This window comes from Cygnus olor, chromosome 3, assembly GCF_009769625.2.
Source record: "Cygnus olor isolate bCygOlo1 chromosome 3, bCygOlo1.pri.v2, whole genome shotgun sequence".
In the NCBI taxonomy this organism is placed as follows: Eukaryota; Metazoa; Chordata; class Aves; order Anseriformes; family Anatidae; genus Cygnus; species Cygnus olor.
The window spans coordinates 26,305,253-26,319,034 of NC_049171.1; the positions used below are offsets into that span (position 1 = coordinate 26,305,253).

General features: G+C 34.8%; 1 protein-coding gene across 2 annotated transcripts in view; it reads right to left on the minus strand.

Moving 5' to 3' along the window:
- The window catches only part of COL21A1 (collagen type XXI alpha 1 chain), a 115,668-nt gene that overhangs the window by 26,592 nt on the left and 75,294 nt on the right, over positions 1-13,782 (minus strand). For both annotated transcript variants that reach the window (XM_040552810.1, XM_040552812.1), the window contains exons 18-19: positions 896-940; positions 484-537 (exon numbers count right to left, since the gene is read on the minus strand). In XM_040552810.1, the coding sequence (XP_040408744.1) occupies positions 484-537; positions 896-940 (99 nt within the window). The remainder of the gene's footprint in view (positions 1-483; positions 538-895; positions 941-13,782) is intronic.

The following is a 13,782-nucleotide window of genomic DNA, read 5'->3' on the forward strand; positions in this document are numbered from 1 at the left end:
ATTTCCTACATTACAAAATAAAAATTTCTTTTTAAGCATTTTGGGAATTTTGTGACCTCGGCTATTCTCAGTCCTTGTTGAAAGTGAATATTTTTAGAAAAACATCCCAATATTCACATGCAGAAATCCATTGCACACTATGACAATATATAATCCAGTCTATACTTTCATAATAAATTGACTTGAGTACCTTCAGAGTTAAATCAAAGTTAAAGTAACTCAGAGAGTAAATTCACACTAATGACAATGTGTTTGCTGGATTTGTTTATCAAATGTGCAGTCTGGAAATTATCAATTTTAAAAGAAAATTGTGTATATATTTTGGGGGATAACTTATAAATTAGACATGATCTGATCCTATTTGCAAATGTGAAAATGCTAGGTTGCTACTATATGTGCTTGTTTGCTTATCACAGGTAGCAAACAACAGCATAAGAATTATTGGTACTTCCTGTTCATAATAACATGATTCTGCAGACTTACAGTTTCCCCTGGTGACCCTTTTGCTCCTGGTTGACCCGGTGGTCCAATTTCACCCTATATTTTTTTGGATACAGAGAATATTTGTGTAATTAATATATGTACGATTAACGGTTGTGTTAAATTCCCTTTAATTATGCACATCTGTTTGAGTAGGATTCAAAGTATTATGACATTAACTTTGTTACTTTTAAATTATGCATTCCTTCTGGAATAGTAAGTAGAAATAAGACCTAATAAGAGATGCCAAACATGCCATAAGCATTTTGGAACATGTCTCCTTTCATTTGCAGCATGATTTGTTGTCCTAAATCTCCCCTGTGAAAACTCTCCTCTCAGTACAGGTTGAACCTTTAGCATAGAAACAGTATATATATGCACAGTTTTTAACTGTGTTTTGAGTTATTAACAGTACCTTTTGTCCTTTTGCTCCTTGATTTCCAGGGATTCCAGGAATTCCCTGAGGGGGGAGGAGGGAAGAAGGGAGGAAAAAAAAAATCTTTTAAATATATAGAATATTTTATCCAAAAAATAATATATGAAAAAACAAGCAAACAAACAAACAAACATGTCCTCATATATTTAACATTTGATATATAATAAGGGTTCCAAATATGGGCAGGAAATAGAAAAATTAAAAAAGAAAGAAAAAAACAGGTATATGAAAAGAGCTTCAGCTGGAAACACGCAAACTATTTCATCTGGGGATACAGCGAAATAGCAAAGTTCAGTCCCTCCCTGGTGCTTTCTTGCCAGAACTCCACATCTGCCCTGGACAGGCTCACATACTCCTGGTTGCCCACCAAAGGTTGCAATGCTGTACTGAAAACCCTGACATGGGGAAAGAAGCCACTACTCATTATTCATAGGATTCCCATATAAGATAGAGCATGCCTTCCTTCTTCCATCAAAAGTCCTGTCCAACAGGACATCAGGTTTGAGTACCACAAATCCTATTTTCCTATTTAAATTACCGTGATCGTAACAGAACACAAGAGAGAGCTATTATCATATGTGATGTGTGCTAGCTCCCACTTTCATAAATCTTGAAGATCTCTTATCATTTCCTCACCATCGTCGTTCATTTAACTCTACAATGTATCTCATACTGGTTTCTTAAAGTGACCATTTATCTGAATATAGTTTAGCTTTAAAACAAAACTCCGTATATACTGAAAACTGTAATCTGTATTCAGTTAATCTATTTTTCCTCCTAGTTAAATCCATTCAAATTTTTTGTACAGGTACTGTTCTTACTTGTACTATTATCGATCTGCAGCAAGGATTTGGTATATAGACTTTGTGATTTAATCACATTGAAATTAATATGCTATAGTGAAAATAAGTGGACTATTCTAGACAACACCAAAACAAACACATTCTATGGAAAAAAAATCAACATGAATGTAACAACCAGAATAACTTAACGGTTTCCATATGGACTACATTTGTACACTGCTGACTTGGAAAAGATAGCTCCATTGCTTTGCAGACTATACGTGGCTTCTCATTAATGAACCCATCAAGCAGAAGCAGTTCATTGGTCTTTTTGCACAACTTAACTATGGTATCCTCAGCATCTTGCAAGTCACCTAAATTCCAATGTATGTATCATTAAAAGAAGAGATCAAAGAATATAGTACAAATAACTGGAAAACAAAGTCTCATTCTAAGACTTCCATTCACCTTGCATAATGTAAGTCTTCTGGCTAAAATTCTGTCCAAAACCATCTTTTGCACAAATAAACTGATAGGAAATGGAGTGCATTTATCACCACATTAAGAACTTCCAGACCCGACCATGACTTCTCAGTATATTTATTTAACAGTTAATTTCTGTAGCTGTAAAACGTAAAACTAAACTATAAATATCCACACCAGAATTTCACACAATGATGAAAAAAATCTCCCAGTAGGCATGAATCTTCTTTTACTGAAAGGATGCACCAAAGCTTTCCATGTTTACATTTCTAAGTTATGTGCAGGGCTGAGAGAAGACCATTCCACATACTTATCCAACACAGGGAATGATTTACCATTATATAAGCATGCCTAAGAGAAGAAACAGAATGTCCTGCTGAGCTCTGTTGAACTTCTGGGCTAAAAGAAATCGCTGATACAAGACATTTAACTTTACCTTTATTCAGTGGCAAAGAAGGACAAAACTCAAAGAACAACTGTAAAACTAAGTCACTGGGCCATTTTTTTTTCTTTTCTTTTCTGATTGATTCTGCACTACTGAAATGCAGGGAATTTAAGCTCTTATTTCAGTGGGAGATGATCCAGACCCTCAAAATTCTCTTACGGCTCATTGACATTCACTCAGCTAAGAATGAATCTATCAATTATTTTAATCTGAGTGATTCCCAGACTACATGGGGTGGAGATTTGCACAGTTATTCACAAATCAGTTGGCACAGGAGAAGGAGAATGAAGCAGCTAATTTGTCCTTAAAGAATGATTTTTTCCCTTAAGGATTATTTTTCTCTATAGCTCTCATGGTTCAGCAATTGCAAGGACTAATTTCTGTAGGTTCAGTTCCAGGATGCTTAAAACAGTAAATTTTGTTTCCTTCTCATTGTCTACTCCAAATCTATTACCTCCTTTTACATGGATAATCCCTGGTAATGCCAACTAGAATTACTTGCACTTTCCCAGAGGGCAAGGTTAAAAAGTAGCTTAGATATCCAGAGTTTCTTCCCTACCTTCTCAGTCAAAAGCCAAACCAAGCTTTGGAAATGTATTCGTATCCTTGTTCCTAAACAGAGATTTAATCCACAGTACAAATCCTCAAAATCTGAGCTTGCTTTTTCTTTCCATCCACCATAAGTAATAAGGCACTTTTAACAGGAAGTTATGCTTAATAAGGTGACATAACTATCAAAGAAACCTTAATCTCTCTATCAAAAGATGTATTCTTCTGAGCATGAGGTGAAACAAGTTTCACTCCATTTGTTAGATGAAAATGCAATTTTTGTGAAGTGCATATTGTAACTAAAATTATCACAAATGCCTGTGTTTAATCAAAACTTAATATGAAACAGATTCATCATGCAATTTTTCTGCCATTAAGGGAAACACAATGTTTGGAACTACTACAAATGGGAAAATTGCCACCCACAGGGAGTAAGAGAATCAATGCTATGGAATAATTCATGATTCACTGGGCTAGGGAAAAAAATGCCTTTAGGGATTTTTTTTTGATTTTTTTTACAGAGCTTCTAAGCAACATTTTGTTCATATGAAATACAAGAAAGGTTGTAATTCTAGATTTTCTTTTCTTCCTCTTTCCAGAAAACTTATTTTAAATGGTTCATATTTATCATACATACAGTTACAATACCAATAAACATAGCATTACATTTCTAACCAGAATAACTACAGATCAAAGCATCTACTGAGCTTTTATGCTTTCTATCCTTAAACACATTGGACCATCTTATCCTTCAGAGTCAGTTCATTTCTTGATGTTCTTTTACCTCAAATTTCATGTAAGGCTTAGTCAATTTGGTATTTAAAAAATAAGTTTATTGCAAGTCTTACCACTGCCTTAGTCAGCTCTTTCAGCATCAGCTGTCTGACTTTCTTAACCATCTTAATTTCCTTCAAATGTCTTAATCTTTCCTCTAAAATTTTCCCCTAAATGGGAAGTGTTCCCTTACCCCTTTATAAGCCTATATTAATAATTTTAGCAAGTGCTATAGACACATGAAATTTAAAGCAAGATATCCTAGTAAGTCAAATTCATAGGTTTAAAACTTTGGCTTCTCTACTGCAGCCTTATCATGCACAACTAAGTTTGTGCCTAAAAGCTAACATGATCAATCACATATCAGTCTGACAGCTAACTACGATTTTTTAATTTGAGATACAGCTGTGTTTCCCTTTTATTCATCCTCCTTTGCCTGATGATAGGTTTCTACAGACACAGCTAGCAAAGCCTCCTGAGAATCTTCACTAAGATTCTTGACTAAGAATCACAATAAAAGTAACTGTAAACTAGGATATCCAAGGGTAAAAGGAGTTCTGGGTGTCCTTTACATGTGGGAAATACCACTGCTTAGCCATTGGTCTCCCTGCTTCACCACAGAGTGAAGTTTGCCTGGACACGGAACTAAATCCCTTGATGCAGTCTTCCTCAGTAGCAGCCTCCACAGCCGGGAATTCCGGATACATAAAAGCAAGAATTTGTTTCAATTATGATGATGAGCTTAAACAATTCTGTATAAATACTCTATGCTATCCCAGTTTTAGCAATTTAAATAAATCTTCCATTATTTGATAATATCTGGCAGATATAATGGATTTAACTGTAAAAGGAACATGGTTTCACAATCCCTGGAAAATCTGTCTTGCAGCTTTCCTTAATCATGAAGTGTCTATTTTTGTTTTTGGATGATATTAAACAGCTGGATTTTTTTTCCATGCAATCCAACTAAAACTCCATTAAATTGGCCAAGGCTTTATATACAAACCAACTAGGTGCAAGCATTTTTACTTAAGGTACAAGCTACACTTCTCAAAATATTTCACCCCCTTTTACTAGTTAGCATCATGGATTATTTATATCTCCCTCATGCTTATGAATAGCAGAAGAAACCATGCATAAAAGCTTTTGCAAGAAGAAAGCAAAAATTATTTTACTCCTAAAATGAGCATTTATCAGCTTATTCTATTATTTTCTGCTACTACCATGTGCCTGGTAGAACATCACTCTTTGGCACTGGTCAACAGCTTTGGTATGGAATGTGAGAGTTTCTAGACTACAGAAAACATATGCATTACCATAAAACCTTCTCTCTAGGAGATACAAAATTATAGAATATTTTCAAAAGATTCTCTGTTATGAGCAAACCGTTTTGCGGTTAATTCACCAAGAAGATGGAAAGAGCATTAGTGTAATCATCTTATTTTCTAAAGGCAGGTATACAAAACTGTAGCCTTTCAGCTGTCTGCTTTAAACAGACTTCAAGATACATGAGAGATTTAGTGGAGGTATGTTAAAAAAAAAAGTACAAGTCAAAATTTGAATAAAAGTACAGTAACAGCCCAGATACTTTTTAAAAGATTAGAGCAAATCCTTGATAATCCTAGAAGAATGAAAGACACAAAACCAACTTGGATAATGGATAAAACTCTTCTGCTGTGGGAAGTAGCAAAATATGTGTAAAAGAAACTCAAAAGTCGCATGTTACTACTGACTACCTGGAACTGACAACAAATAAAAATGGGCTAAATACAAAGAAGGGTTCCCACATACATAGTGAGTACCCACTAGACTAACATTGCAGCTTTAAACTAAATGCAGGAAAGGAGAAAGCATTACCAAGATCCTTACAGTTATAAGACCAGAGTTTGCAAGCACTTTTTTTTTTTGGCAAGTTGCTTATGAAAAATGAAACACACATACGTTACATGTGGAACATAGTGACCCCCTGTTGCACTGCCAATAACACAGAACTTGGAAAACTGTAATTTGAAAGCTGGAAATTTTAATAGAAAATGAGAACTGTGCATATTCTCTCACAGGGTGAAACTGATGTTACTGTTTATTGCAATACATTTCAAAATAATATGAATAACAGACTCATCAAATCTTTGTGGATCCAAAGCTAGTCAGACAAAACCCATGTCCCCAGCCCCACAGGTGACACTGCAATGTCCTCCCTCTGCCTGTCATGCCACGCATCATGGACTGTGCAAACCAAGCACATCCACTGGCTAAAAAGCTCAGACAGCTTTAAACAGCTGACAAACCCAGCCATGTTTCATACTTACTTGCAAACACATTGATATTCAAGCAGTTACATATCTTCACAATGTTATAAAATTTCTCCACTACTTACAATTTATGCAGAAAAGCTTCTGATTGATCGCACAGTTTTGACCACCTTGCACATCACAGCACAAGGTCAGGCTGAGGATGGCTGAGGGGCACTGATTGTTGCTCTGCTCCTTGCACCCAACCCTCCTGGCCATCTAACACTACAAGAATTGCAGTTCTGCTCACACAGATCACACCGGTGAGGAAGAATGTAATTTTGGGCTATCCCCCTCTCCTGTAGTAAGGGGCCACGTATTTAAATTAGCAAGGAGTAGGTTTAACAACAAATCACACTTTTTTCCATATGGTGGATACTGTGAAACTTGTCACAGGATGTAGCAAAAGAAAACAATAAAACTGTGTTCCAAAAAGGACCATAAAATTACTAGAGAATTAGTCCATTGCTGACTATTAAGTAAGGTGGGCCAGCATGCACTTTTGGCTAAGGAAGTCCCTAAAGACAGTCAGAATCTGGCAGTAAATGATGGGGGAAAAATAAAATTCTACATACTCCTATTAGGTGTCAGAGAAAAAGTTCTGTGATAATTCCTTTGGTCTGTTTGGCAGTTCTTACCTGTGTTTAAGAAACAGCTAAACAAATTTGGTGTGGAGAATGGGATGAAACCCTTCCAGAGCACAAAGTAGGAAAATCATAACCTGATTCAATTAGTAATTGCTAAGACTATATTTAATTACTAAAACTAAAGCACAATCGAACTTTTGCAATGTGAGTCAAAGATTCCTTCTTAAATGGTCTAATATTTCTGCAGTGTATCACTTCATGCTTTGTCTTACTGGATCCAAAAACCGTGTTTTTGCTGGTGCTGTAGTAATTTATTCCATATTGGTCCAATATGAGTAAAAGGTGTAAAAATCCTCAAGACAATTTGTTTTATAGCTTGACCTAAGAACAGGATCACATAACACTCTGTTCCACGTGCTTCATTAGCCCAGAGTACTACTTGATTCTGGTGTCATCTTTTACAGCAATGGCTAAGAATGGCAGTATTTTTAAGTTGTCTGTCTGAAAGGAAATAGTTACTGGCCATTACATACATAAAAATGAAGCCTTCTGATACAACAAATGAAAAATTATGTATTTTTACTCTATTTTTTTCAGTTTGGGAAGGACAGGCCTTATACCATCACAATATTATAATCTTAGCAGAAGCATTAATTAAAACCTACAAAAGGATTTAAATTCATTCTGATTAAAGATTGTTTAGGTTTTCATTTCATTATGGATGGAAAGCTAGCCTATATTCAGACAAGGCTTTCCGGGGTTTCAATTCATTGTAATTTTAACGCGTGTATCTTACATACATGAAAACACAAATTGAAACATGTATCTCCAAATTTGCTACTGCTGTATCTACTCAAGTTGAGGCTTGAGTATCAACTTCTCAATTTCACATTTAAAGCTCTTTGTGGACAAGGATTGTCTTCACTGTTTCCTCAATAGAGGTGAACCAACTGGTCTCACAAAACAATTGTTCAATCCTCTTTATAGCAAGAATATTGAGTATAAGCAATAGTAACATTATTTTTCTGATGAAAGGATTTTTTAGGTTCACAAATACTGCTGATCTGCCTTATTTAACTTCACAGTATCTTTCACTATTCCTACACTACATAGTATGCAATGATTTATCTTGAACACTTGGCAGGACCCCAACTAAACATACAGTACAAGAGTAAGGCAATGCTGTTTGTTCTTAAGGACACCTGGAAAAAGCATAAGAAACTAGTTACTTTAACATCCCAGCTAACACTTGAACACAGAATAAAAAATAAAAATGTTTGTTTGCTCTTCTCTTCCACACTTTCTGGAAGGGTTCAGTTCAACAAACTTTAGTCCATCTAAAAACCTTACTTTTATTATAAGCCAATCTTCTAAACTTGGCTTCCTTTATGGTTAATTAAAAAAATAGGCAACTTCAGAAGTGATGATCCCTTCTATTTGAGACCACTTTCATGATGAGATGAATAACCCTATATAGATTCTTACCAGAGAAGAGTACAGGGAACCAAAACACAGAGGTGGACTAAATTATGTCTACTTGACTATATCAGATGAAATGAAAGATGAACTGGGTAATTATCAGAGCACAGACTGTAGATTAGCTGCCCACTATCATCATTTAGAACACCGAAGGAGTCATAGCTAGATTGCTTCATATTACCACCCTCCACCATATTACCACCTTCTCAAGGAGGCTGTAACTCAGATCGTCTCAGGACATACGTACAATAAATCTTTTCTCTGGCTCATCCCCTATCTTGAAGAAGAATGAGGACTAGCAAAAATGCTTGCTACCTTGTTACTACCCTGTTGCCCGCTGAAATTAAATAAGAAGGAAGGTCAAACATCCTTTGGGTCCCCGTTTCTACTTGTGGTTAAGGAACTCACCATAACCATGCTGAGAATACAACAGCAATGAAAAAAAGCAAATTAACTGAAATAATAAATATTTATGACTGCTACATACTAACTGAGTGTCTTCATTCATCGCCTCCTGTACTTACTGCCTGTTTGGTTTCTATGTTTAGGAATCAACTGAGGAAAGTCTCTGTTCAGTTAAAAGTCTCCAGAGTCACTGGAAACTCCAACAGATATGTACCTAAACTGTAAATCTAAATGCTAATTCCTAGTGTTCAAAATGTATTAAGAAAGGACTTAAGGAAATATTTTGGGTATGTGTTAAAGATTCAGATCTCTCTTCTCTTGATTATTCTCTAGCATGAACATTAACAGAGACAAAATTCACACCAACAAGACAGAGCTTTCCCTAGAAACCAGAAACACCATGTCCGTGTGCTCTACAGAACATTTAAATACTGCTAGGAATTTGCTTATGAGCCATACTACTGAGATTCAAATCACACTATTACTGTTATGCCAAAAAGCAATGATACAAACCACTGAAGATGGATAATTGGTGTGCATAAAAATGAAATACTTTGAAATTGCACATACAAACAGAAATTGCATTATGAAGCATTAGCTCCTATAGCATTGTCTGCGACTAGGTGGAACTACCAACACACAGTTTAAAAAGCCTGCTCTGAATTTTTCAGTTACACACCATAAATGGCGAAAAAAAATACATACACGCTTTCCTTTTATTCACTATAAGTGATAATCTGAGTTTAAATTAGACTTTATTGTCTGACAAGTATTTAAAAATTTAAAACAGTTTTATTTTACGATACATGTTAAAACAATGCCAAAAAATCCAAATGCATCTTGATTTTCCACAGCTTGCTTCTGTGACCTGACATGATGAAAGACCACAGTAAGCACAGTGTTTAGTGACTCACCACTTAGGGTAAGCACATTATTACTTACATATTCATGCACCTCACAATCTAACATAGTCTAACAAATATTACCCTTTCTGTGTGATTGAACACAGCTGCTGAGCAATAGTCATGAACACAAGTGCTGTGTTTACAGATGAAAGCGTTACAAAAATGGCATTGTCATTAATTGAAAAGATTGCAAATATGTCCTATGCCTTGCATTTTCACATAAAATGTACTAACTAAATGATCATTTATTGTTACTAAAAATATTTTTAATTCTATCAGCATAGATACTGAACACTGACATATTTTATATCTTAATTCTATAATATGTGTGAGAGTGGGAACTTAGCATAGACAAAAACACAAATAACAAAGTTGTCATTGCTGCAAAATATTTAAACACAAAGAGAAAAAATATCTGGCATTTTACTTACTTGTAACTTCTAAGCCACAATTCACGAATGGGATATTTGTTCCACTGTTTGTCAAATATTTTATTCTTTACAAAAGGCTTTTTTTTCATTTTTTGTTCTTTTCCTTCCCACTAAATGGCAAAAATGTTTCTTTAATGATTTCAAATACTTTATCATACCATATTCTGGCTAAGAGGTGATGTGTATATGACTAAATAAGGCCAAAATCATGTGATGGAACTGCCACCCAGCAGGGACTGTTGGGTGCTTTCAGTTGTCAGAAGTTCATTAAAATTCATAAGCAGTCCTCTATGCACAAACTTATTTTTATGATCCTAGGCATAATGTTTCTGTTGAGGAACATACAAAATGCATTTTGATAATTGTCATTTCCAATGTGCTATCTAGATTACTGACACATTTTACGGGGTCTTGAAGTATTCCTTGAAATACGTGGGAGTTGAGAAAACTGTAAGGTGAGAATAACGGGGAGATGTTGCTGTTAGAAGATTAATCGGCAAGTATGAAATATTGTTCACTGGAAGTACAACTTTCCTGGCGTTAAAATGGCAGATGTCAGCCCAATACACAACATTGCAAATACCAGTCCAAATATTCTCTGCATGCACCCTGTGCTTCAGCAAAGCCTTTCATGGATGAAACTACCACACAAGTTCAGGAATGCCATAAATATTATTACTGATATCAGCTGGATCAAAAAGAACGCAAATTAGTCTTCTTTTAAATATCACATGTCAAATAAAGTGAATATTAATCACTTGAGGTATACCTATTTTGCACCAGTTATATGACATAACTTTCAAGGTCTGGAGTAGTTATTCTTTTCTTATTGGAGTAAATTAACGCATCTGCCTAGGAAGTACTAGATCAGATCAAATCAGATTAAACAAGTAAACAAGTTCATAATTTAGTAATCCTACTGAGAAAATAAAGAACATTTAAAGAACTTCTGAACTTTCTAACTTGAATCAGAGATACCCAGACAGAGCTGAGCTGGACTGACACACAGAGATTACATATTTATCATTCTTCAATCCAAACCAATTCAGTAAGCAAACACATTTTTAACTGAGATTTGGGAGTTACGAAATTCCTGATAAAGAATGTAGCATCTATTTACACTTGTGTGGATTCTTCCATTCAACAGAAATCTCTACTTAAGTCCAGTAATTTGTTAAAATGTCTTATTTTTTTTCCAGTCCATGCAGTTGTATGTTAGCTAATATAAATATATGTATCCATTCATCATGTTCGCAATAACATAAAACATTAAAAATATTTTTAACTTATAATCAATTGCAGAAAACTGACTTTTTGCTCCCCAAAAAAATCATTAAAAATCAAATTGTATAGCTATAATGTTTAAATACTGAAAAACTCTCTCTACAGGAAGGTACATTGCAATACTAATACTAAGAAAATGTTTCTGATACTTTGAAAAAAAGTGACTGCAGTATCTACATGCTTACAAACATCACTGTAACTGATATGAAAGACTCCTGTCTCCTAAATGCACGAACATTTAAATGGGCAAACATTTATATGGATTTTTAAGTAATATTACCACAAGAGAGGATAGGCGATGTATACTGTATGCATCCATACTGCCAAGCTGATTCACTTTTGTTTTCATACCGTATCTCTGTACTCCATCTCACACAAGCTGAGAACACAACAGCTGAAACTGCAGTATGAGGTAAATATGAGCATTGCCTCAGTGGGAAAAGGCACATATGGAACAATGTGTGTCACAGTTCTTACTCTGCAGACTTCCGGTCTACACTATAAGCATACGTCAGGCAAACACTTCATCTGAGAATTAAAGCTCACTTTCTAGTACAGCTAGTATGTACAATTTCAAGTTTAAAGTCTCAACATGAAAATTCCCAATAAACACTCAAAATTACTTTAATAAGTAGAAGAAATTACGCTCTTCAGATCTATGGGTTTATGGTTTTGTGTATAAAAAGGACTAGTTCATTGGAATCATTGAACACAAATAAATAAGCACTACCAATATTTCTGTGCTTAGAAAATACTGAATTTTTTTTTTAAAGTGCACTTAAACTGTTTCCTGCAGGACAATTCTTACAGAATCATGCTTTTTTAAAAGATTTCTTAATTTATAAAAGATTAACAAGCTTTTAAGAGAGATTTTAGCAAAAGAAAAATATCCATTTATTGTAATGCAGTTCAGCAAGTCAGTAGGGAGATTTTAAATGATACGACGTATTGGTCAGAGGTACTTCTACCACTAGGCTTACAAACCAGCTGCAATGGAGGGGGAATGCTTGCATATAAGTTTTATCAGCACATGAATTAATAAGAAAAATGCCAGCATAGCTATTAAAAGGTCACTGCAGAATACAAGCATAAAACAAAATACTCCTGAGTACTGTTTATAATTATTTATAGTACATGCCATTCGTGTCCATAATAGGCTTACAACTACAGATCCTTTAGTACTCTGTTACATGTTTTAAGAAATTGCCTCTCTTAACATTGCATCTATAAAACAGTTCTAAAGAAATGTCAGCCGGGTATGCCATCTCTCCTCTGTTCGATTTCTCAGAGGAAGTTATCTGATTTGAAATGTTGCTAACTGAAAAAATCCAAAAACAATACTTTCCTTAGTCTTTGTAGACATAACAAAAATAAAAAGATACCATATAATTACAGAAAATGAATATAATTAATCTAATTGCTTGGTGTGTGCAGCCAGAAATTTCAAAATTAGAAATCACAAAGATTAGAAAGAAAGTGAGAATTAGATGGGAGAGAACTGTTAGATTTTACAACTTAGAAATGCAGGAATTATTTTCCAAGTCGCATTAGGTCAGTGGGTCCAAGTCTATTACAACATTTATTGTGGCTCTGGTCCAGACTGAATTCAATGAGAATCCTTCCATTGACTTCAATACGCTTCAGATCAGCAAATATGTTGTCATGTCTTACATCATTTTTGTCACATGGGAATAATAGAGCCATTGAGACTAGTCTGCCTCAAGTTCCAGAAGTCTTTAATCGACTGTTTCTTTACAGCACCATTCTCACATTTATCTTCTTAATAGCAATTAGCTCTGCTGAAAATGATGGATGGAATGTATGTAATTAACATAACTTGTCAAATTGAATGATGAAGATAAGCTATACTGCAAATAATGTCTGTTAAAAATATATACACCTTTTAAGTGGACTTAAAAGTTATAATTGACAGGAAAACCTCCATTCAGTCTAAAAAATGTGGTTGAGCTTACAGCAAGCACTGTATAATTAAAGAAAGATTATTGAAATTATTGTGTTGTCAAAGCTGTCATCTCCCCCTTCCTCAAGTAGGAACAAGACTACCATCTGTTATAGTAGCTCCAGCAATCAGAAAGTCATCAGAAGACTCTGTCTGCCCTGACTACTCTCACAATTCAGCAGAGCCTCTTGAGGAAAAATTAATGGTGCACTTATCTTTTACTTCTTTTTTTCTTTTTTTGGCTGTGGGAGGAAGCAGGAAAGGAGAATTTCTATGATTAAAAAAGCACTTCTGCTTCTAAAGACTTAATTTAGAGGAAGAAGAAATTAATAAACAATCATTAAAAAACTAATCTGACTAGCTAAATCTGCTTGTAAAGAAAAAATGATGTACAGCATAAAGCCTATCAAAGTCTTACTGCATCAGCTGTTTACATCAAAAAAAACTCATCCCACTTGCATAGCAATTTCACTTTATATGTAAAGGTCAAA